At 36.3% G+C, this 27293-nt stretch overlaps 2 protein-coding genes across 2 annotated transcripts; both read right to left on the reverse strand.

The window, feature by feature from the left end:
* Nucleotides 1–1118: 1118 nt before the first annotated feature.
* FEI1 (Leucine-rich repeat protein kinase family protein) lies at nt 1119–8800 on the reverse strand. The gene is made up of 14 exons (XM_089606887.1): nt 8601–8800; nt 8108–8322; nt 7622–7757; nt 6908–6979; nt 6748–6819; nt 5996–6067; nt 5452–5523; nt 5289–5360; nt 4978–5072; nt 4522–4686; nt 4056–4388; nt 3033–3290; nt 2385–2518; nt 1119–1875 (listed from the first exon to the last, which is right to left on the reverse strand). Exons 2-14 carry the CDS (start codon nt 8199–8201, stop codon nt 1657–1659), a joined length of 1794 nt encoding a protein of 597 aa, XP_089463013.1. The 5' UTR covers nt 8202–8322; nt 8601–8800; the 3' UTR covers nt 1119–1656.
* Nucleotides 8801–25260: 16460 nt separating this feature from the next.
* Nucleotides 25261–26776, reverse strand: LOC149405153 (uncharacterized). Its single transcript, XM_089602195.1, has 2 exons — nt 26425–26776; nt 25261–26118 (listed from the first exon to the last, which is right to left on the reverse strand). Exons 1-2 carry the CDS (start codon nt 26668–26670, stop codon nt 25570–25572), a joined length of 795 nt encoding a protein of 264 aa, XP_089458321.1. The 5' UTR covers nt 26671–26776; the 3' UTR covers nt 25261–25569.
* Nucleotides 26777–27293: the final 517 nt, after the last annotated feature.

Here is a 27293-nt window from a genome sequence, read left to right on the forward strand (position 1 = left end):
TTACATTTTTTTAAAAATAGTTTTGTAAAGACAATATATATTAAATGTCTTTAAAAAATACTGTTTTAAAAATGTTAAAATAAAAATACTATTTCTAAAGCACTATTCCAGTAAAATCTTGTCAATAGATAAAATATATCAGTTATATAAAAAAAAACATAAATAAATAAAATACGTCAGTCAACAAGATAAAATCTTGTCCTTTCGTTCGGCGACGAAAAAGTACAACATCATTCGATATTGTACAACAAAAAAAATACATTTGTAAAAGGGAAAATGACACATATATACCATATGTTTTAGTGAAATGTCGAGTTTAACATTTTTTTTAAATGTCGAGTTTTTACCTTTGTTTGATTAAAACGACGAGATTATACCCTAAAATAGATAACAGTGCCACATATCTTCTTTTTGCTGACTTTTCATTGATGTTAACTCTAATATTAGTATGTAAATCTCAGTTTACTTTTATTCATTCACGCCCTATATGTAATTTATTTAAAAATGAAAAAAATAAACAACAATCTCTGAATCGTTGAGAACGCAAACAGAGAAAAGGAACCGATAGTCGATAGTCATCAAAATCGCTCATTCTAGCGTGAAATCTAGGACTTAGAGTTGTAATTCTAGTGTGAAATCGCTGGGAGGTATGAATTTTATTAGTCTATTTCGATTTTAGGCTATTTTCTATTTCAAAATTGAGAATTTGGGAGTTATACTACTAGTTTGGGGTTTGGTTCGATTTCTTATATCAGAATCCACATTAATGAAAAATCAATGAAAGGTAGATTTGTGGTGCTGTTATCTATTTTAGGGTATAATTTCATCATTTTAAGTAAACAGAACGTACAAACTCGACATTTTTGAAAACCAAAAATTAAACTCGACATTTCACTAAAACTGTCATTTTCCTTTTGTAAAACATCCTCATTTTAATAAGCAAATAATTAAATTTTGATATCCTCATTTTAATAAGCAAATAATTAAATTTTGATATCCTCATTTTAATAAGCAAATAATTAAATATTAAACCAAACTTTTACCAACACATTTCCAATTGTTGTTGTTGTTGTGTGTGTGTTTTTTTTTTCAAATGTGACATTACCAAACAAGCCCGATTACAAACGTAAACCAAACAAAACTTTATTGATAAATAACACAGCGATTGCAGGACCTAAATACACGACACGAATTCTGGCTTACAGATTATAAAATTGATTAAAACATTTGATACAATAACGGCACGAACTCCGGAACTCGTATCCTTTAGAAATGACCATATCTTGATTTGTACAAATGTCATATACACTACTAAAACAACAGGCTAAAAGGGGGTTACAACTTACAAATAAAGAAAAGAAAAAAAAAGGAATATATGAGAAAATTGATAAATATAAATTACTCAACCATGTGGAATTTCCATTTCCGGTTTTTTTTTTCGGGAGAAAGAAAAAGTCAAATGCACACTAGCAAAGCGAGAACAAAAAAACATCAAACAGCAACCAGAACCGCTCCGGTGACCCATAAAAACGCTCGATCGTTGGTTTTGGACATTTCAGGCCAGTTTTGAAATGTCTTAAAATCTCCGAAAATAATATAGAGAGAGGGAGAACCTTGGCATTTCCTTTTTTTCTTATTAGACTCCCTCTAAAGATTTCATTCGGAGTTTGAATCATAGAAGTCACTCGGGCACGGAGTCATTACCTCGGACTCCAGAAGCTGAACTACTCTGTGCATTGTGGGACGATCTTCCGGGTTCGAAGAAACACATTGATAAGCCACCGATATCAAAGCATCGAGGCTCTCCGTCTGAACTCCATCGCAGTGTTCGTCCACAATCTCTCTTTGCCTACTCTCGGTCGCCAAGAAATTTAACTGTACACGAACAAAAAAAATGATGAACGTATAAATAAGTAACACGGTGTTTATGGTAAAAATAAGATGCTAAAGGCGACAACAAAAACTGAAATTGATTTTTTTTTTTTTGTTTCAAGAATCTGCAGCCTTTAATGAAAAGATTAAATGCCAACTCCAACGTAGTGGAAATGGAAATTCTTTACTGAAACGTCATATCTCGAAGTGGTTGCTAGCTCTTTGTAGGAACCAATCTTTAATAAAAATTAATAGTTTCCCCCGAAAGAGACCTGCTAATAATATATTGCAAAGAGAACACATGAAACAAAGAACACACCAGACCAATCTTTAGCTAAATCAGCTGAAGGGAAAACGGTGGATATCTTTACAATTAGAAAACAACCAAACACCTACACTACACTACCCTTGGCACTTCATCATAAAAAAACCAGACAAAAACATATATCTCTATGTATACATATATAAATCAAGTTATTTATGGGGGAAAAAAAAAAAAAAAAAAAACATACCCAGCCAACAATGTTCAAGCCCTTTTCGATAAAAGATGCGTCTGTGGGTCGCTTTCCACTTAATACTTCAAGCACAAGCACTCCGAAACTATATACATCGGTCTTTTCAGTTGCCCTGCCACTTTGCATGTACTCTGCAGACAAACCATGCACATAAGCAGAGAAATAGATAGGAAACATAATGTGAACTAATTCATACAAATTATGTTGCCCCTCAAAATTAAGAGGGTCGTTCGTCCACAAGGAACCTTTCCTTATGGTAGTATCAAGCATACATTCCAATAATTTGTACTTACATGTTCTGTTTCTAAGGAAACATGTCCTTTCACAATGTATATATACATATATATATATATATATATATATATATATATATATATATCCACCTGTATTTAGTTGTTCTAGAAAAGAAGAAATATAAACATATGGTAAACATAAAAGATTAGCTGAATCAGAGTGAATAATTATGCAACAAATTTCTTTACAAATCAATTGTACTCAGTTTGGAAGCTTCAAATATTCGAATAGTAACGGCAACTTGCAGATGGCCTATGACAAACGACAGCGTTACAAGCACTGTATGTCATATTTATTGTATCTTAACCTAAAAGGATACAACAAAAGAGGAATATAATTAAATATGTTTACCTGGAGCTAGATACCCAAATGTCCCAGCAACAATAGTCGTTATGTGAGATTCCTCATCCTCCAACAGTTTTGCTAGCCCAAAATCAGAAACTCGAGCTTCGAGATTCCCGTCAAGCAAAATGTTGCTTGATTTAATGTCGCGGTGTATAATTCTAGGTGAACAATCATGATGCAAATAGGCCAGCCCTTTAGCTGCCCCCAAAATAATATTCAAGCGCACGTCCCAGTCCAACTGTTCAGATCTTTCTCCAGAATGCGCTACAGAATGTTCATAACTCGTCAAAAAAGGGTTTTTATTATAAAAAAAATGAAAAAGATTTCTGACTAAATGGTAATCGGAACTTGGCAAAACTTCATTAGATTTTTTACAACATTCGGACATTTTCCCAGATTTGAAGTTAAACATGTGTCTCAAAAGTAATTCATCATACTAGGTCACCATGCTTATGATAAGGGTGAGAAATTTCTTATAATTAACACCCAATTTCAATTTATGAATACAGCTACCAATATTTTTTTATGCAATGCAATAAAATCATAAAACTTCAGTAACGTTTTCCACATCCTTAAGGGGTAACTTCCTAATTCAATAGCGAGGTCACAAGTATAACTGAATAACTGTGATGAATGTTTGTTCTAATAGGGCATTTCGAACACCACCGTGAAAGTCTACTCAAACAAGAAAATGACGACTTCTCAAAATCATCAACCTTTTGTTTTTCCTTGCACACAGTACTCAGAGCATGCGATGCATCCTAAGCGATTAACTTTTGTTTGCAAATAAATCTCGATGCCTTGGATGATTTAAGAATTTAAAAATCCAGCTTATTATTAGCAACTATTTATCGCACCTACTTCCTCTTTTACGTATGCTTTACAAACTGTGGAATTAATCAAAAGCAGCATGAGATTAAGAGAGAAAAGAAAACTTCGAAAAAAGTTTTGAACTTTGCTAGCATTATTTATTTCTCTCATATGTTATGATATATATCTATCAAATGATTATCCAAAAAAGATTCTCACCATGAAGAGCTTCATCAAGGCTACCACCAGAGAGATAATCGTAGATTAACAATTTTGACGTAGGAGAATTGCAATATCCCCTTAAATTCACAAGATAGCGATGTTTTATACTTCCAAGAATCTCAAGCTCCCTCTCAAAAAAACGATCAAAGCCCTCATTTATCTTCATAATTCTTTTCAAGGCAAAGACATTGCCATCTTCCATCGCGAGCTTGTAGACTTGCCCAAATCCCCCCATACCTATCACATGTTCTTCTGTCAAAGTCTCCAATTTTTTTATGATGTCTTTGGACGAGTAAGGCAAATCTCCATGGAACATCACAATTGATGCACCTGAAATAACAAGTACATTAGGAGAGTGCTGAATCTAGAACCAGTCACCCATCTAAATCAATAGACAAATGAAAAGAGCAGTAACATAATACGATTTGAGAGTAAAATTCCAGGTAGAAAATAAGAGTAGCACCTCGACCAACATCCATCACAGAACTCTTGCTATCATGCTTCCCGAACTTCTTGTAAAGAAAGCAACCCCAGAAGCACATAAGTGCGACAAGAAGTAGTGCACCAACAGTCGCTGATGCACTGATTAAAAGGCGCCCAGAATATTTCCTCTTAGCTTGATTTTGCGCTACAAAATTGAATTTCTAGATGCCATAAGTCATTATTACCAGATCTCAAGCAATGAGATCAAGCCAGCAAAATGTAAAAGTTCACCATTCCAGTGATAAATAGAATTGTCTTATGTACTGTACAAAATGTTCACCGTTTAACAATCCACTAAAAAACTTCATATATGCAAGTTTAAATAATCGTGTAAGGAATTAAACCCAAGATTGCTTGTGCAGAAACTGTGAAATAATGCTCTGATCACATGTAGTCACAAATTTCGTGACTCTGTTTCAAAAACCATGCAGCTCACCTGAGTTGGAAGATTGCGAGTCTGATGGTCCACCACTTTCGTTTTTGCAAGTCACACCAACTTGCTTCCCACATAAACCACGATTTCCAACGAAGCTACAAAATGACATGTCATTATGTAAAATCCCCCCAGGAAGAATATAACATCTCCTCGCGAACTTGGAATAATTAATTAATTAATGCAAGATCATCTGAAAACTAAAATAATTATGAAATAAGGCAGCCTTTGTCCAAATCGTTTTATTATTATTCTAGTTGGAGAAGAAACTATGATCCAGAATTCACTAACACAGTGATATTAGCAGTACTTACGAGCTATCCATAAAGTTGACAAGAACGCCCTCGGACGGTATTGGTCCAACAAGAAAATTGTTTGATATATTCCTTCAGGAGGGCACAACAAAGAATATATGAGATACAACTGAGTAAACATGATTAAAGAGAACTAAAACTAGACAAGGATAAGACTACTTACAGAGATATAAGTTTATCCAATTTACCGAGGGACAACGGAACACTTCCACTGAGAGAGTTACTTGAAATGTCCCTGTATATTTAAAGATGAATATCAAAGGAGTTCAGTCATCCCATTTAACACTTTCAAATAGAAAAACTATCTATATAAAATTGATTACTCGTTTTCATAAAGTCTAACAATACTTTTTTTTTTTATCTCTAATACACATGTAAGGTAAAATATATTATTGGCTCATCTCTAGTAACTCAACATTTACAAATGTACGAGACATGATACAGCATATGACATGGGAAGAAATTTGTTATAAATCTCATTCAACTATCACAAAAATATGTACACAAGTTTGAAGGTGCTGTGACGGTAAAGGTCTAATACAAATCAAAAGAATATCTTGCATAGCTAATGAACAAAATCGAGTCTATAGCCTCTTTTAGTACACCCAAATATTCTTATACAAATGGGTCATCTGCTGAATTCTTGGAACAACAATTCTTTGTGAGCGCATAAAAGACCAAAAATCATGGATGAGAAGGTAACTCACAGATTCTTCAACTCTTGAAGATTTCCTAGCTCACTTGGTATGAAACCGCTTAAATAATTCCCCTGCAAGTATCTATTAAAGATAGATCGAAAGCAATTACTTACAGGCTAAAATCAAACACTTTTCAGAGAGAATGTAATGTGGTATGATGTGGCTATTTGTAATGTTGTTTCAGTAAGGAAAGTAACATTTTGGTGTTATGTACATAAGAATAGATACTGCAACCAGCAACAGATTCATTGTCACGTAACTAACGAGAGGATACAAATATACTGATAACACTATCCTTGCACTAAAAAGCCCCACGGTACCATGGCAAGTTTACACACAGTAGATAATACAAATATGCACAAAAAGCCTTCTTCTACTCAACATGTTACATGTGTCACACCTATACATGGCTTCCAGTAACAATATAATGCTAAATCGTTTAAAATATGAAACCCACCAGAGCACACTCCAAAAGAAAACCTAAAAAATAATGTAAGTGCATTCGAAACTTGTGGGCCTTGCTAACCACTATGCCAACAAACATTTACCTAAAGCTCTAATATTGAGTCACCATTCAGTCCTTATAATTCTTTCTAAAATGAGGAAATAAGAAGGAGAGAGACTAAGACTATGATCCCTAGTTTAGTAGTACCAATAAGTCTTAACTTACATATTACGAGGAATCAAGGTAAAAACGACAAATAAAGATAAGAGTAAAGTTCAGGCCAAACCAGAGCACAAACGTGAATATCGGTACTTACATTCCTTGCAACATAGTGCAATTTCCCAGTTCAGCAGGAATTGTCCCATAAAAATTATTGTCATGAAGAGCTCTAGAATTTGACACATAAAACACATTAGTTCAAGAGACACAATCACACATTATGTACCAAAAAAGGTTTTAAATTACAAGACGCGTACAGAAGTTTCAATTGGCCAAGCTTCCCAAGGTCAGGTGACAAAGAACCACTCAATTTGTGTCCAGAAAGGCTCCTGGAAAGCAATTCATCAGAGAAAAAAAAATAATAAGAAACATTGGATATTTACATACTTAACAAAGAAAACAGAAATCTCGGATGCAATTCATCAGAGAAAAAAAAATAATAAGAAACATTGGATATTTACATACTTAACAAAGAAAACAGAAATCTCGGATGAATTAAAAATGGAATAATGACGAAATGACAATACAAGCGTGACACAATGACCACAAAATATGCATTCAAAGCCACAGATTTTTTTTTTTTTTGAAAATCCGATGTCATCAATACAAAATGAACAAACTTTAATCGTGACTCATTGACTCTAACATTGAGCCATCGACCAACAAAAAAGGCCGAAGTTGTTTGCCCTTTTCTTAATGAATAAATCAATAAAATACGATAAGAAATCTTTCTAAAACAACCGCATGCACCTCCTCGGCCCCATTCAAACCAACCCCAAACATCTTAGCAAATTGATTTAGGCTCCTCCCTCTTTCTAGCACCAACCTTCTCAATCTGCCTGGTTCTACTCTTTCATTTTATATACTCATGCATAGCAATATCATTGTTTTCTGGTTTTTGTAAATGCACAACTCTTCATACATGTGAGCCAAGCACAATGAAAAAGGAACTTCGAGATTCAAGAACTTACAGATAAATCACTCGCTTAGTTTTTGGATCGCATTTGACTCCTCTCCACCTACAAGGGTCGGCCTCCTCGGGTTTCCACTGAAGAAGGGCACCATCTGAACTAACAATTGCTGTCCTAAAGCTCAAAAGCACCTCACCTACAAATCACAAAAACATTTTAAGAGACAATCCAAGAGAAGTAGCCATTTATAGCACACTTACAGGTCTAAATATTTTCAGGCTCAAAAAGTTATATGAAAAAAAAAAAAAATTTAATAATTAGTCAACAGTAGATATAAAGGTATTCCCAAGCAAAGTAAAATAGATTACTGAAGTTCAATCCTCTAGTGACCCCCAATAACATCCAAAAATTCACAAAATTATTGCCATATTCAGAAGTGAATCAGGCTCATCCACATATGGTGATTATAATACACAGAAATGGGACACGCTCTGATCAGCATTAACAACAAACACACCGAGCAAACACATAATGCATAAATCTCACCATCAGGACTAATAGCAATGCCTTTATTCACGACGACATTAAGCAGAAGAGTGCAGAGCCACAAGGATCGCCATTTCACCGGACAGATGTCCATATCGGCAGACCTCGAGCGCACAACAGCTTCTACAATTCATCTGATACACAGAGCTTTACTGTGCTTCTCCGGAACTGATGTTGACATCAATCACGTCAATATATCAACCCACCACTCTTACCTGCAAAAGACAAACTCAATTAACCTAATCACAACAAAATTATTCCCATTCCGCGATAAGCCCCAATCACTCATCACGGACAATTCATTTCCCCTACATTTGGTGTTCAATTCCAGTTCAGAAAAAAATTCGATCGCAACGATCCCAAAAACTTGACAAGAAACTTTTGTAGAAAAATTCTAAACCCTAGAAACACGAAATGAAGCTCCGAGAGCCGAACCGAAATAATCTCGAAAAGAGAAAAGGGAAAAAAAGGGAAATCGGAGCTGAGGCTTTACCGGCGGACTAGATTTTCCGATCCGGCGGAAATGTCGACGGAGCCGAGTGCGGAGACGGAGATGCTGCGACAGATTCCGGTGCCGACTTAGCTCAGGTCACTCTCTCGTTCCGAGTCCGTCGGGAAGAGAGAGAAAGAAAGATGAGAGAGAGTGTGTGTGGGTGTGTTTGAGAGTGTGAGTGAGAGAGAGAGAGAGAGAGAGAGAGAGAGAGAGAGATGTGAGTGTGTGGAATTAAAACAAGCGCGAATAAGAGAGCGAGTGGTATTCACGCGCCAAGATTGAGGCTTTCCTTACGTGTGTTCGACCGACCGACGCCTCACCAATAAATCCCCCAACCCGCATTTACAATTAAACAAAATGAATTAAAATTAATTTACCTTTTTATTTGGAAAAAATAATATATATATATATATAATATTATGTCGATGCTGGTGATGTGTGTCACTAGATTTCTTCGGATTCCCTGCCTTTTCCAATGATGCAGTTCCGAGAGCATCTCCAATGAGATTGGGACAAGCTCATTCGAAATTACACTATTAATTCCATTCCATTTTTAAGTGAGATTTTATTAATATAAAATTATTTTATTTAATTACATATCAACCACAATATTTATTATATTTATATATTTTGTGTGTAATTGAATTAATTTATCACAAAATTAAATGTGAGATTATTTTAGTTTATTCAATTTGATATAAATATTAATCTTGACATTGATAAAGTATAATACACTAAGAAAATCATTAACATAATAATTTTCATTGCAAACAAACTAGAAAATGAATAACATAACATACAAATACAAATAAATACAATATTTATATAACATACAATATTTAGTATTTTTGTATAATGTTACTTTTTAACTTTTGAACCAAATAAATACATGTTATATGTAATGTATGTTTATTTTTTATTTTTTTAATATAACATTATTGGATTCAAAGTATACAAGTTAAATAAGTATAAGTTGTAGTGTAATAAATAGAAAATTGTTAAAATTATTAAAATAATAGAGTTATAAAGAATATGTTTGTTTGGTGTTAAAAATGGAGTATTGGATTAAAGATAAAACACTGTTTAATATGATAAAAATTGTATTTTGAAGTGCAAAAAATTGCATTTTCAAATTTTTAGGTTGGAGATGGTCTGAGACTCACCATCCCACGTCACCGAATTTATGGAGTGATTTCTCTTTCTATAATGAAGTTCATTCTTTTGAATTAACTTAAAATAGTAAATTTGGTGATGCATATATATAGTACTAGCACTATTATGGACGTAGCTCCTGCGAATAAATATAATTGCGTACGTGTAAATGTTTAATTCCATAGCTCAAAAGCAAGAAATATCAGGATAATTATTTTTGTAGTGAAGTACAAACTACAAAGTATGTTTCAAACTTTCAGCACACGTGTAATCATGTATAGAATATAGTACGATACAAGTGCAAAAATATATATATATATATATATATATGAGTTGAGTGAATGCATAGATTTATTATGAAATTCTAACGCAAATATTATTAAACTCAGGTCATTTTACAAAAATGAATCAAAATAAATTGTACAAAAACTATAATACTATTTGTAATATGGTGACAGATCCATGAAATACAAAATTCCGTAAACAATTTTATAATTTTGTGGCTAATTGATCAAGAAATAAGAGAACAGTAGTCATGAAAAGATATTTTTGTAAGAAAATAATTATCTCGTATGTGAAGAGTGGACTCGGGAGTCGAAACAAAGCCGATACTAGAACTGAGCGCTCATCACTGAGGAAGTCGACCAGAAAAGAAGCCCTCAAATCTGCTCTAGTTCCAAGAAGGTAACGTCTGGATCTGGAACAGGATCCATCCTGACGTGCAAAGCCCCGTACGTAGCTTTTTGCGATCAAGGGAGCGTCGGCCATATTCGAAAACTAGACGTGCCACTATTCAATGGAGAGGTTCCGGACCACTGGATCTTCAGAGCAAAACGCTATATTTCCGTCTGCGAATCGACCAAGGCAGAGAAGATCGCAGCGGCGATAATCGCCCTCAAGGGGGAAGCAGTGTCGTGGTTCCAGTGGAGAGATGCACGAGGGACCTTCACCACCTGAGAATAGATGAAAGTGGCGGTGCTCAGTCGTTTTTAGTCCTCTCATGTGGGAAGCCCGTTCGAATGACTACTAGCTCTCCACCAAACAGGGAGTGTGGCAAAATATCGACGGAACTTTGAGATCATTACGTCTCTGATTCCTACCTTAACGGACTCCTTGTAGTACGGGATGATCATCAGTGGGCTCAGGGATGAAGTTTGATATGCCTATGGGCTTGGGCGCAGTGATGGAGTTGGCCTAATGGATTAATGAGAAGAATCGGGCAAGGCCCGGGTACATTGGGGGAAATCTGGGTCCTCGGATCCCTCTTATCCCTAATCCTCAGCATGTGCCTATTCAACCCTTGAGATCTACGTACCCTACCCACTAAGAAGAATGAGACTCAGGGCCAATATCGGGAGCTCGGGGCAAAGCAACGGTCCGATGGCTCACAGCGGCAGAAGAAAGGGAGTGACGTGACAAGGGATTATGTTTTCGATGCGACAAAAGGTATTTCTACAGCCATCGCTACAAGAACAGCAGTGGGATGCATTTTTAGGTGTTGGAATAGGAAGAAGACTCATTCCTCGTTGGCGAGGAAACCTTGGACGAGCTCGCCGGTTGTACTCGAATCTCTGAGACGAATGAGGCAGCAACATTAGAGACGGTGTAGTTGTCGCTGAATTCCATGGTGGGCCTTACGCCACCACGACCCATGAAAGTGCGTGGGCGACTTAAGGATCACAGGATGGTAGCACTGATCGATTCAAAGGCAATCGACAACTTCATCTCAGCTACCTTAGCACATGAGTTACACATGTTGATGACAGACGCCAATGGATATGGTGTTGTGATGGGGACGAGTCTCACGATGCAAGGCAAATGGGTGTGCAAGAAGGTTCACATCGCTTTTCTGAGGTGGAGGTGATGATTGATTTTCTACCCTTAGAGTTGGGAAGCTCCAACGTGATAACTTTAGGCGACATCACGGTCAATTGGGAGACCCCAGTCATGAAATTCCAAGTCGAGAACTCAATGCGAGGCAAACAGCTCTGGGCAAGAGTTCGGTGACGTTCAAAGCATTGCTGAAAATAATCCAAGACGAAAATGAAGGAGTAATGGTGGAGATGAGTGCATAGGCATGGGTAAGGGCAGATTTTGACATCGTCATACAAGCAGTCCCCGCTTAGGTAGAAGGTCTCCTCATCGACTTCTCTTATATTTGTTAGTCTTTCACAATGCACTCGCCTCATTGAGATCGCGATCACACAATTATCATTTGGCGAGGGAAGTGGCCAGGTGAGGGTTCGCCCGTACTGATACCCACAAGTTTTGGAGGGCAGGGGTAAAATTGAAAAGTACTAGAATAAAGATGGAGTGACCTATGTGTGATGTGGCATTAGGTTATTGGGTAGTGAGTAAAAAGTTGGCTATCGGGAAGGGAATGAAGTGTGATGGAGAAAGAAATGCCAGCATCTTTCTTTTTTAGTATTTGTAGGTGCAAAGGACAAATGTCTCTTTGTATCTTCCATTGCTACTTTGTAACAATATTTGTAAAGTCAATATAATACATCATTATCCTTTCTCTGTGGCAAATCGTGTCTCTTGACTGAGTTGTTATGAGCCAATATTATGGTTCATAACAAGATGTCTTTCATGTATAGAATTAAAATGCTCTTAAAACTCATGAGTATGTTGTTCCACATAAACATTCTTGTATTTGCCAAGTGACATTGAACTCCTAAGCGCTTTTCAATGTGTAGCATAAAATGGAATGAACAATGACAACGCATTTGCAATGCTCTTGTTCCTATAAAAAAAAAACAAAGCATGTCCATGATTATCATATATCACCTACTGTAGATTCTTCGAGAACCAAGAACAAGACTCGTTATTTCAGTTTGATTTCTCAAAATTCAAAAGTTAGGGTGGCTATAGTTGGTATATTCTTTTCACTTTACTTATTACTAAAAAAAAATTAAAATTTTTTATACGAGTTCATGAAGCTCGTGACAAAAAAAATTACAAGAAAAAACTTATTTTTCGTGTTTAATGCGGAAAGTTGAATTCGAAACACTTTTTATTCGAAACACTTTTAATTCAAAAACATTTTATTGTCGTTTTAGCTCTCAAGAAAATCCAATTAATCTAGATGACATTGCGACTAACAAAACAACCATAATATATAAATAAATAACGAGATTAGAAATCACTCACATGATATTCCGCTAGTTAAATTTCCACCCCGGTTAACAGTCTTCGAGTTATTTGTGTTCGTCGGGTTAGATCAACACCAAGTCTTCCAAGTTGTTTCTCCGAATGGGATGGAACCAAGACGTGGGCCAGCTCTTTACTTCCCTAATTATTCCAACATGGTGAAGTGGGTTGAACGAATTTCTCAACTCAGGAAAGAGAGAAAAACATCCAAGGAACTAGGGGAGGGGCTGGCCGAAAATTCCAAGCGTGGAATAAGGCAATTGCCCTTTCTTCTATCTTGTTGGGCTACCACCTCACCTTAACTCCACATTGATATTATATTGTCCGCTTTGGGCTGAAGCCCGCACGGTTTTTATTTTTGGGCTTCTTTCCAAAAGGCATCTTACTAATGGAATTTGTGGGACACTTTTATCCAAGGCAATCATTGCCTATTCTTCAGATGTAGGGCTTTGGCTGTTATCCCAACAATCCTCCCATCAAACCAAGGACAACATACACGTAGCCTCCCCTCCAGCGAAATCATCTTGTGTCGCCGTCAGCCATGAACGGGACACGCCGCCTGACCATCAACATTGTTAGGAAGACTTTCGACACACGGCGCTCTCATCGCGAGGTCATCACATTGAGGGTCATCACCACACGATTTTTATATTTGAGCTCATTCCCAAAGGGCATGATACTAATGGAATCGTTGTGACACTTATATCCAAGGTAATCCTTGTCTATTCTTCCGATGTGGGACTTAGGTTGTTACCCCAACAATGTTCAGGCATTTTGCACATACCATAATCCCCCTATTAATAGCTTTCTACCTTACCAAATAGAATATATACTAGCCTGGTTGGATTTGAACTTATTATATTTAATATGAGATATTTATTCTATGAGTAGAATAAATCAAATATCTCCAAGATACTATGATAAATAAAATGTTCAAATGGTATCTAATATTTATTTATTTTTCATACAAGAACATATTATTCAGGTAACTGGATAATATAGAATATCTCCATGGTATTCTTATTAAATAATATAATTAAAATATTATTTATTTTTCACAATAAGATATACCATTCTATAAATAGAATAGTAAAGAATATCTCTATGGTACTCTAATAAATAATTACTTTATTAAATACTCACCAAATTGGATCATATTTAACATATAATATTTTTTTTTTGCTATTTGAGAAAAGTCATAATCCTATTGTGCTTTAATCAAACCGATCCAAGGCCCATATACTATGTTGTACATGCCTACCACAAGCTCTATTGGGCTCTGTGGGCGGATTTAAATTGTTCTTTTACAAGCCCATTTAAATCTTAGTGATATTCCAAAATTACTTAATAACTAATCATTTATTCGTAAAGTGCTATATTACGAATGCACAAGATATTGCAATCAAGTTGCATTAGTGAATGTGTAGTCAAATTCACATATTTACTACAAGAGTATTCTTACTCATTTTATTAGAACCGACTCGTGAACTATGAACCTAATAACTCAAAGCTAGATGAACACGAGCGAGAGCGTAGACACTGTTACCTCTCTTCTTTCGTTGCATCAAATCTCGGTGATATTCCACTAAAATCCTAGGATTGACCCTCTCGACGTTATTATAATTACATTTACTTGATCTTTAAAGATAAGTATCCATTGATATAGCCAGCACATAGGTAAGTATCTACCCTCCAGGTTCAACTCATGACACAAAGGGTCAAATATACTGTTATACCCTCGAGTCACTTATGAGCCCTGAGTTCCACTTATTTCCTATCAAAAGATTCCTTTGCTGGGCATAGCACAAATTTGTCGGCAATCAATCGATTCTGGATTCAACTATCGGGTGATCGAACATGAACTCTATTTATCAAGGTTCGAAATGTCATTTTCGTTGCCGTTTCGAGTCTTCTGATTTAGGGAAAATCATCATGTCGATGGAAAATTGAACGGAAAAATTGTGAAAAATGGCAAATGAAATACCATTTTCAAATGCCGTTTTCGATGGAAAACCGACGTGCCAACGGGAAACCGAACGGATTTAATGTGGCACAACAAAAAAAATACATAAATATATATGTAAACAAAAATAGATTCATACTTGCAATTTTATTTGCTCTCGCTATGTTCAAGATTTGTGAAACGTATATAGTTTCATAATAAGTCTAAGGAAAATGTACACATGAATATTCTACAAAAAAAAAACTATCGATTGCATACGTCCCTTAAATCTAGATGAGGATTTAGAAATAAAAATCAAAAGTTATAAAAAAGTATTTAAATATCAACATTTATTTCAAGTTGAAATGGATAAATATCAATAACTCGAGAGAGAAGTATAAAAAAATTCAAAGAGACATAAAGAAAATTCTCCCTCACGTCATCATCTCTCCTCTCTCATTTTAATAAAAAAAATCTCTCCACTCTCTTTACAGTTGGACCCCACTTTTTTTTTTTTTACTTTGTTGTCCAACAATTGCTTCAGATGACATATTCTCATTAAACAATTTAATACTATTTTTCCTTGGGACTCACTTTTTTTCCCCTTTCTTTCTTCCCCTAATCTCATGCGGTTCCTTCTCTCTCTCTCTCCTATTATCTTCTTCTTAAAAAATATATACATCATACACACCAAAAACGCATAGCCATTCTTTCTCATTCCTATCTATTTCTTCCACATCAGAGCCACATCCAAAACTGGTTTTCAAAACCCGGACGAATTTCTTCGAAGTTTTCTTAAATTTTAACCTCACTGAGACGAAAAAGTGGAAATCGCCGGCGACTTCGTCTTCTTCTTCGTTGAATCACTCGGCCGAAAGTCGTTTTTTTTTTCTTTTTCTCCGATATTCGGCGAAACTCGTGGAATTTTGGAAGCTTTTATACTACAACAACAGCGAAAATTGGAGGTCGTTTTTAATGGAAACGGCATGTCGTTTCTCCAAATTTCCAACGACAAAAAACGAGGAAACGATATTTTTGTCTCTCGCCCGCCGCTGAGTCACCGGAAACGAATTTCCCGGCGAAATTCCTAGAAATTCTACGGCATTTAAAACACTGCTATTTATTAAGAGCTGGATTTCACTTTTGATGTTTCCTTTCCATCACTGATTATACCCCGGTCTCCTAAAACATAAATATATAAGCATCGTTGTAGCTTTGAACGAATGAATCAAAGAGCCGAGTATATAACCCTGATTTCCAAGAGAACCTCAGGATTTATGTTGATGCATACGGTGACTATCATTTGTGATCGCGATACATTCTATCGTAACGTTCGCTTAAACAATATACTTAATCGCAACCTGTCCAGGTCATGTATGGTGCCTCATACAGAATGTTTTCACTTGTCAGAACCAGTCTATATCGAGTTGTATATATGATTTCATGTTTAGCTACCTAGGCATAGACTAATCACTAACCAGTTTAAACATTCCATCTGATACTAACATTTCTCACATTAGATATAATCTCATTTAATGCAGAGGGCTATGGATAAGTCGAATGATGTTGCTTATATTGGTTTGCAACTAATATTTTCTATCGTTGAGTGTATATATATATATATATATATATATATATGTTTCATTTAATAATAATCTTTAGGTAATTACAATTATACACTTATGTGGGCAACATTCCAAACATCTATAGCCTCTATTTCAATATCATCAACATCCATATGTATTTATTTGTTGTCGGTCGTTTTTGAAAATATCAAATTCTTTGAGACTTGTAAGGAATTTCATGTCAAGGCTCAAATGAGGCCCATAAAGACAAAAAAGTCCATCCAACTCAAGCTACCTCGCTCACTAGCGCGGCGTGCCTAGCACAACATGCGTCGCATTGCGGCCAGGCGCGCCGCACCTTCTACCCGGAGCGCCGCGCCTATGTGAAACTCTTTGCCAGGAGCGTGCGCTAGACATCACACATCGCGCGTGTTCTGCGTCGCACGCTCTGTCTAGCGTGGCGCGCCTGACCGAAAAAAGGCATGCGCGCCTTTCGATGCTCCGTATGCGCGATGAGCCTTCGACGTGCGCCTTGAACCATGAAATTTTATGCTTTTCCAACCCTCCAACGACTATAAATAGACCCATCATCCAGAGGCAAAAGGCACACAATTCTCTCTCAACACAATCACTCAATTCCAGAGTCATGAAACGATGTCGATGAACCTCCGCTCTTGTTTTCACTTTGATCAAGCTCGATTCTCTCAAATATTCTCTACAAATAATGGCGTCCTCACCTCACTCATAGCAATCAGAATAAGTTCTCAATCACTAGTACAAAATATAGCATCAGATGCGACTTTTTTCGCACCTGAAAGTGTTAAAGTCGCACCTGAAAGTACTTTCAGGTGCGACTTTAGATGCGACAAAGTCGCACCCGAAAGTCCGCACCTAATGCTCTTAGGTGCGGAAAGTCGCACCTGAAAGTCTTGATTATCAGGTGCAAAAAGTCGCACCTGAAAGTCTTGATTATCAGGTGCGAAAAGTCGCATCTGATGCTCTTTATCTTAAAAAAAAAAATTAATATGCTGATTTTACTAATTTTTATTCTAAATTTAATTATATAGTAATTATTTCACAACTTTTTCGGTTACAAAGATAACTTTATAGTCGAACTCGATTTTTAATACATAACTAGGATAAGAATACTAAATAATTACGTGAATAATCAACGAGTTTAATAATGATAACATATATAATAATAATAATGTGTTAATTTGAAACACTCGTACATAATAATAATAATTTTAAACGACTCATATATACAACTTGATGAACGCCTGTAACTAGTTTGAGTTGAAACCCGAAACAAAACCCGACTCGCTCTAACTTAATCGAAGACTCCTCAAGTCCCCAAATCGAGGCTAGAACCTTCAAGGTTCGTGCCGTCCCGCTGCCGAAACAGTAGCGTCCTCGTAGCCCCCGTACAAGCGATTCTCATATTCACGTCCCAAAACCGATTCAAATCGAACAAGGCCACTCCTATAATTTCAAAATCACAAACAGTCAAAATGAATCACATAGCCAAAACAAGTCTCACGGCCAAGTAAACACCCGACCAAAACAGGTCACACGAACATAAACAACCACACGGCCAAACATCAACAACATCACAAACTCATTTCAGCCAAGACCAAACCAAAGCAATCAGCCAAAAATCATCATAAAACCAAACCATTACTTTTAACGACACACCACACAAATTTCATCCAAATCCACACCAAGAAATCAGCCAAAATCACTACAAAACCATAAAAATTAATACTCGATTATCATATTTTTGGTTTAACGACACACCACACGAATTTCAGTCAAAGCCAAACAATTCACACGGCCAACAATTCACACGGCCGACTCGAACTCAAATAACCAGTGAACAAATTCAGAATCACGTCACAAAAACCAAGCTCAAATCCATATCAACTCAAACACTCGACCAGCTTTAAACCAAAGGATTCCAAGCTAAAATCAGGCCTAACTCAAGCGAGTATTCAAATATCAATTCCAAAGTACAGATCAATTCACCAGACAACCTTGAAAATCAAAAGCCCCAAATTCAACAACACATAATCGAACCAACAGAAGCACCGAGAGAGAAACATCATCAGGTCCAACCAAAACCAAATCATAACAAAAGAATCATCACAAATCTCATCAAACACGAGCATAAATCAAGCAACCAGTGATATCTTCATCGAAATCAAACCCAAGAACTATCAAATTCGGAAATCCAAATTCTAAACCCTAGAAATCGAATTCCAATTTGAGGGAGAAATCCTTTTGTTGGAATCGATCTAGGGTTTGAGAAAATAATTAACGCTTCGGTAAGCGGCGGAATTTTAAAAATTTTCTTTTACAAGTAAAACAGTTTTTACTAACCTAGACAAGTGCAAGTACATGTAATTAAAAACTATTATGAGCATAGAAGTTTACTAACCTTTCTTGAAGCTTGAACTTTGAGAAGCTTTTGGAAAGTTGCAACGCTCGTCTCCCTCGCAGCACGTCTCTCTTGCTTTCCTCGCCAACTCGAGCAACCACGAAAGTTTCTATCACATGAATCACTCGAGAATAAAGGAATTAGTGAGTGGGCACTTTTAAACACGACGACTCGAGAACAAGTCTCAAAGTCGAAGAGCTAAAACCACTAGGTCAAATGAGGACCTAGGTGCCAAAACAAAAACAAAAATAACTAGAGAGAGAGAGAGGAGAAAACGGCCACAAGGTCTAGAGAGAGAGTCTCTCAATCTCTAACTTATGTGGAATGAATCAAATGAGAGGAATGAGGTGGGGTATTTATAGGAGGAGGATTACCTTCAAAAGGTAGTTTCCTCATACCCCTTGCACGTCCAAATGAGCTTCTAGAAGCCTTTGGATTTGTTTCCTCATTTGCTTTCTCTCTTATTGGCCGAAAATGCACTTTCCTTCTAAAGGAAATTTGTTTCCTCTTTTTCTTTTGGCAAGTATCTTCATACATCAATGCACAAAATAAACTCTCTTTTTCTCTATGGGGCTGAACGAAATTAGTCTCCCATTCTCTTGGGTTGGACGGCCAAAGGGCTTCCAGAAAGCCTTTCTAGATTTTTCTTTACTTGTTCATGACAACATAAGAAAAGCCCATTGAGAATTTTCAAGTAAAATTCTATGAAATGAAATTAATCCACAAGGCCCAATGAACACATCATGGCCAAGTGATCTAGGCCATCATATGACCATGTCAAAAAAATTTATTGACATTCATTTCATGCTATGTCCAAAAAGACAAATTTACCCTTTTGACAATTTTCGTAAAACTTGTCTCGTTCTTGTTTTGACTTAGCTTCTAGTTTAACTATTCCTACTCGATATGATTTGTGACAGTGACCTCATGGATCCAAATGAACAAAGCTTGAGCTAAACACTTGGACTCAAAAGTTCACAAACCTTTTCCAAGTTTAGCTTAATGCCAACTGACTCCACTAAAGAGTTGACACTGAAAATCTCTCGGTTCAAATGAATTTATTTTCTACTCAATAATTCAACCTAATTATGATGAGCGGATCCACTGAATATTATCTATGCTACCCTTCATGAATGTCATCAGCTAGTCGGGATTTACTAAATTACCATTTTACCCTTCTAGCTGTTATTTCCTCAACTCCTTTGTCGCTTGTGAATAAGTTAGAAACAATGTATTGACGAGGAGCTAACAAGTCACATTGTTTCATCCAAAAGAGTCAGGACTCAATTTGGACACTGGCCAGTTCATTTATTCACACTCCAAGGAACAAAGCATGAGGTGACATACATTGCATTTCAGCAATCTTGTACATGAATTCCATATCTATGAGAACTTCACAAAGTTACTCATGACAGACTCACAACTTAGTACTTCACCAATAGGCCTTGTTCGGAATCACATAGTGAGTCCGAACTTTGACTTTCTCAAATGAGAATACTAAGGTGTGAAATGGCATGTCTCATTTTAGGATTAAGGTAAGCATGATGCAATTCATACATAGTGACTTCGAGACATAAGAGGTTAAATGGTTTGTTCTTATATTGTCTCTAGAAGTGCACTGGTCAATTCAGTACCTTCGGAAGATACCTAGAAGAACTATAGAGTTCCCAACTCTCAATGCCTCATAACCAGACATCATAGATTCTTCTAACAATCATACTGAGGTCAATAGTCCTTTGACCCTAAGATTGCGAATATATCGTTTTAAGCAAACTACGAAGAGTTTGTTCATGCAAATCTACATTTGTCTCTTCGTAAGTTGTTAAGTTTGTTTATGGACTAAAAGACTAAGGTTTTATCATAAAGCTTCAAACAAAGAAAGAATGAATGAACGTTTCAACTTTATTAATGAATAGATAGGCAATTACAAGCAAGAGTCTTCACGAGACTTTATTACATCAAATGTACAAAAATAGACACTACTACTCTTCTTGTGGGTACCATTGACAACACCTATCTCACCTTGTTTGTGAAATCACGTCTCCTCGGCGCTCTCTCCCTCCTTCCTCGACGATCCCTTCTCGACCGGCGTCCTCGGCGTGCTCGCGGAGGCGCTCGCTTCTTCTCGGTCTCGCGCGCGAGGTGGTGCTCGGTCTCGGTGGCTGCTGTCGGCCGCGCGTCCTCTCACTCGGTCGCTCTCCTTCTCAGTCTCGCTCTCTCGCTCCCTCGCTCTCTCGCTCCCCCTCAATCTCTCTTTCTCTCTCTCTCGGCCGCTCAGCCCCCTTCTTCTTCTTTTCTTTTCTCTTCTTCTATTTCCTTTCCCTTCTTCTTCTAATCAGCGAAATTTTTAGAAATGTTTAGAAATGTTTTGGAATGTTTTGGACTTTATCAATCCCGCTAAATTTTTAGAAATGTTTTAGCCCAAAGGTATGATGAGCTTTGGGTGCGACTTTTCGCACCCAAATTTAAAAAAATCACCGAAAAAAGTCGCACCCAAAGGTATGATGAGCTTTTGGTGCGACTTTTCGCACCCAAATTTAAAAAAATCACCGAAATTTTTTGGTTACTTCAGTGACATTTGGATGCGAAAAGTCGCACCCGAAAGTAATTTTTGGTGCGACTTTTAGGTGCGAAAAGTCGCACCTAAAAGTCATCCGCACCGAAAAACTGTATTTGTACTAGTGAATTTTAAACACATATTTTCTCAAATTTCTAGTGATGAATCACCTGAAACTTGACGAAAACCGATGATGCCATGGAGAAGAAAAAAAGAGAAACATCTCCTATAGAGTCTCACGTCCGAGATGAGGGACCAACATTAAAAAAATTAAACCCCTAATATATATATATATATATATATATATATATATAATTGGAAGAGGGAAAAAAACAATTAAATGACAAATTTTTAACATTAGCCAAATCTAATTAGGGAAAATGAAACTTATATACCCTATGTTTTAGTGAAATATCGATATTAACCTTTAGTTTTCAAAAATGTCAAATTTTACCCTCTGTTTAACTAAAATGATGAATTTATACCCTAAAATAGATAACAGTGTTACATATATTTTTTTTTATTATTGAATTTTCATTTATATTGACTTTGATAATTATATGTAAACCTCATTTTACCATTATTCACACACACTCTATATATAATTTATTTAAAAAAGAAAAAACAAACTGCGATCATTGGATAATGGAGAATAAAAACAGAGAAAAATGGTTAAAATCGACAGTCTATAGTAATCAAAATCACTAATTTGACGGTCAAATCCAGGACTCAGAGTTGCAATTCGAACATAGAAGAAAACCATCTGTTAGAGAGTATGAGTTTTATTAGTCTATTTCGATTTAGGGCTATTTTTATTTCAAAATTAGAAATTTGAGAGTTGGAATACGGGTTTGAATTTGGTTAAGTTTCTTATATCATAGTCAGCATTAATAAAAAAGTTAATAAAAAGAATATTTGTGGCATTATTATCTATTTTAGAGTATAATTTTGTCATTTTAATCAAATTGAAGGTACAAACTCGACATTTTTGAAAACCAAAGGTTAAACTTGATATATTCACTTAAACACATGGTATGTATGTGTTATTTTCCCATATAATAATTAAAATAATGGTAGACAATCGTAGTAAATGTTATGAAAACCAAAATAATAACTTAAATCGAAAACTTTTTAAACACTAATAGGGTAGGAATTTTAGAAGAGAGAGAAGTAGAGAGAGTAAATGATTGAGAGAGAATGAAAGAGTGAAATGTATAATCGGGAATGATTTTTCCCTTCATCATCTTCATCTATTTATATTAGATTTGTGTACATTAGTCAATAAGTTAGATATATGATAATTAATTATTTGCCCCATATTTTTTTACTTTGATTTACCTCAAATTTTTTACCTTTGAGCATACCAATTATTTACAACGGTAAATAAATTAACCCCTGGAATGCAAGTACAACATTTCACAAATTCATATATTCCCATGCTAGAGTTTTGTTCATTAAAAAAAAAAAAACACTTAGACAAGTCAAAGAAAATTAAAATTAAAAAATTAAGTTCGAGGTTTTTCCGACTGCGAACCCTGAGAGAGAGAGAGAGAGAGAGAGAGAGAGAGAGAAGAAGAAGAAGAAAATATGGCTCGAGGGAAGCAAAAGATCGACGCGCAGAAGCGGAATGCGGAGAAGAATCAGAAGCAAAAGGGATCTCAGATCGAGCACAGAGCCGTTGCTCTCAAAGTCAGCTGTCCTATATGCAAGGTAATTTCTCTCAATTCCGATCACTCTCCGATTCCATTTCATGAATTGCCCGAGCGATTGGAAAGCTAAGATAATTGATCTTTCCAATTGTTTTACGCGTGTAGAGTACCAAAGAGAGCGATCATATCTTAGCTTATTTAATTAGTATTTATCTATTTATTATGATATGTTTTCTGTGGGATATCATGATTTGAATTCAATGTTCGAATTCGTATAGATCTGGTGAAATTCAAGCCTCGGCTTGTTGATTGTCTTAATCATTTGTTCGTCGAGTCAAGATTTTCTCAAGCAATGCAATCGCTGTTTGGTTGGGCTGATGGGATGATCAGTGTTTGTTTGTGTTCCAGAGAAAATGCAAAGATGGAGATAATAATTTATAGGGAATATTTATTCAAATCACCACAACATTTCAAGAACATGCTTTAATTTCCCTCTGTGTCTGTTAAAAACCATATTTTTTTTTTCCGACATATTTTCCTGATCCCATACATCGATGATTGCATTGAAAGTCGCGGTTTCGAATTGAGTGATTATGAATGGTTTGATTCCGTAATTAGGGTTCTAAAATGAGAATAAACTAGATTTTGTTCCTAAAATGACCAATAAACAATTGAATTAACAATGTCTAGCTTGGTTACTAAACGAGATTACGAGCTTCAGACCACTGCATTTTGTTTGGTTGAATCAACTCAAGTGTATCAATCGGAAATGGCCTCCGAACTCATTATCAATGCAAACGTTGTCCATTATTATGGAAATTTTTGTTGACTTTTGATGCAGGATTACAGGGAAGATCCAATATAAGCTTACAAATTCAACAAGTTTGCCTCATCAAAATATGGAACTCTGTATTAATTTTATTCTGTTTTGTTTTCCTCTAGGTTATATAGCCGGACCATTTTGTGATCGATATAGTAGGACATTTTTATCCGAGAAAAGCTCACATCTAATTGCGTATTTTAAATAACAATCCGAGTGGGTTAATTTTTTCTTATTTTTCCCAGGTGCAATTGGCAAACCCGAAACAACTTGTCGATCATTACGGCTCAAAACATCCGAAAGAAAAGCCTCCAAGTGAATCAGAATGATCCATTTCTAAAAGAACGAAGGAACGGACCAGAGAAGCAGATATAGAGAGAATGCTTTCCCGTTTGTCGATTCGAAGCTTGTTTGTGTACTCTATAGAACTTTTTCTATTCTTAAGTTAAGACATGTACTTGATATCAAGCTCCCCTCAATTTTCTCTTCCTGCCATATGGTCATTGTATTATACACCATGAAGCAAATGATTGATATCTACTATCTGTAATAAATAAAATAAAAATCTTTGTATAAATGGTCATTTTGACCCTGTTTGCTTTTTTAGTATTTATTATTCTTAATGTTTAGGTTGATATTATATAGCTCCATGACCCAGGGCTTTTTCAGTTGCAATCTATAGCCTGGCTAAAATTTGGCCAAAGCCAAACAAAGCTTCTTGATCAAACTAATTCCCCTTGAAATTATATAATGTAAAAGAAACATACGCTTCCTTTAATAATATTGCGACATTTTATGCTTATTATTTCATTAAACTTTTGATAAAAGTACAATAATCTAAGAACATCTTCAACCCACACCATTGTGGGAAGTGATGTTTATAGTGTGGATTTTTGCTCTAACTCGTACTATTTTTTGCACCAAAATAATGTGGTGAATAATGTATCAACAAATTTGGTGTTACACTATTCGCTCACACCACTTTGGTGCAACAAAATTTTTAATTGCAAATTTATCTACAAACAAAAAATAATTTATAGTTTTGACCCTATTTAAATAATTTATAAAAATAAATTACTTATCAATAATAAAAAAGAGTAAAGAAGATAACATTAATTAGATGCATATCATTAATTAAACACAATACATAGCAAATAAAATATACACCAATTATAGTAATAAAAATACAATCTCAATAAAAATTAAACTTACTACACATGACATAATAGACAAAAAAAATAAAAAAAAATCAAGTCTATGCACGATCAAGTGTATGAATTGGAAATGAAAACACTGTTTGATGTGATAGTTTAACCAATTTTGTGTAAAAAATTATACCAATTTGGTGTTATGAATCGAAGATGGTCTAATAAGTTTAACGCCATATCAATTTTGAAGTTCAATAAGTGAGACTCTCTTCAAAGTGGCAGTGAGTTTATGTCATTTGTTCAAATACACCATGTCATATCACATACTGATTCAAAACTAGAAGTCAAAAACGTTTTCAGTAGAGAAATCTCTCAGATACACAATCTTTGTATCTGTTACTACAACTTGCAACAACATACAAACAATTCATGCGTCGGAAAATGACTCATTGAAAACATCTTTTCCCCTTGAAGAACACTCTATAGGGCTACTAGGAGAGAGAGAGAGAGAGAGAGAGAGAGAGAGAGAGAGAGAGAGAGAGAGGTCTAGTGATGATGATGATCATGGATGAGAGAGTTCAAGAGGGAGGTCAAAAGCGCGTCCCTCCTCTCGGCCCGTCCCTCCTCTCTCTCTCTCCTCGCCTCTTCCCTCTCTCTCCACGCTTGCTCCGCCGCGAGCCTCTCTCTCTCCGCCCGCAGAGCGCGGGCCCGCCACTCCTCGTCAAACGCGGCCCTCTCTCTCTCCCGCCTCTCCACCATCTCCGCCCACCGCTTCTCCCACTCCGCCTCCCGCCTCACGAGCTCCTCCACCAACTCCCCCACCGACTTCTTGCCCTTCTTTCTCCCATCATCGCCATTGTTGATCTTGCTCCTCTTCTTCGGCGCTTCCTCTTCCGAGGACAACAAGAGGTACTCCGAGGAGGATTCGTCTGAGTTGGGTCTCTTCTTCTTCTTCTTCTTTGTCGCCGCATTGTTCACTGCGTCGGCCTCTTGAAGAGTCCGGTGCATTTTCTTCGCTCTCTCGGCGAATAACGCGTGGAGTTCGTCGAAGAACGGGAATTCTCTGCCGTTCGACTGATCGGAGGTTTCCTTTCCCTGATTTTATGTGCCAAAAATCAGACATTCTTTACCCACAATTTTTTTAATTCAAATTTGAACTTTTTCTTTTTTTTTTTCTCGACCAAAATTCAGTGGTTTCACCATCACCCTGATTAGGAGCGAAGGAAGAGAACCTAATATATCCACTTATAGATTCCCCCAATTTTATCTTATTTGAAGCTTGCTAATTCCAGACCCAGTCCACTTATATTTTTCCTTTGCCCACAGTAATTAAAAAAAAAAAAAAAAGGGTAAAGTCTTTGCATTTATAGAAGTGAGTACATATGGCAAGAGAAAAAGGACCTTGTATCGATTGAGGAGGTTTTTCCACTTGCACTTGCACTGGTCGGGAGTTCTGGCGAAGCCGCGGAGGAGCATCTCGGCGCTGACGGCTTCCCAGAGCGCTTTGCTCCTCCGAGCCGGAGAAGCCGACCCTCTCTCGGCTTCGGCTCGGATCCTGATCAGCTCCTTCGTCTCCTCTAGCCCCCACTGCACCGCCGGCGCTGCTCCCAGGCTCTCGCCGCCGTCGTCTCTACCCCAACAGTACATCTTTTTCTCCTCTTCTCCTGCGACATGGAAATGGGACACATAAAGGGTTTGGAATAAAGTGTCTCCCTTTTTTCAAAAACGGTGGTGTGGACTTTTGTCCTCATCGTAGACATTTAGAAAATATTTGAAACTTAGATTTTTGACCTATATTCGTAAAAATATCTTAATACTGTGTCTTAATTTTTCGAAGAAATTTCGTGATGGTTTTCGCGATGAGCTAATTAGATTATTTTTTTTTTCTCAATAGTTGGCAATGGTATCTAATAGTTTCCGATGGTTTTTATAATACAAAATGGCATAAGCTTGCTATAATATTTATCTCAACGAAAATTTATATATGTCGGCTAGAATATATGTCAACTAGAACATGTTGAATACATGAAGATTTAAGCCGAATTATGTGTATAACATGCAAGTCTAATTACAACGATAAAAATAAATAAATGCTCGGGTGTTTATGATAGACGAATCCATCTTCTTGTTTGTCTATTATAGTGTTTTACTATTTGGAACGTGAGTTAATCAAACCCATGTTCAGATGGTTACGTCGACATTAATTTATTTTGTGCATGTGAGTTATTTTAATAATTGTTTGGCCTTCGCAGCCTATTGACAATTATATG

Source organism: Urtica dioica, chromosome 2 (assembly GCF_054948205.1).
Source record: "Urtica dioica subsp. dioica isolate 48M chromosome 2, U.dioica_male_clone48M_v1_H2, whole genome shotgun sequence".
NCBI classification, from domain to species: domain Eukaryota; kingdom Viridiplantae; phylum Streptophyta; class Magnoliopsida; order Rosales; family Urticaceae; genus Urtica; species Urtica dioica.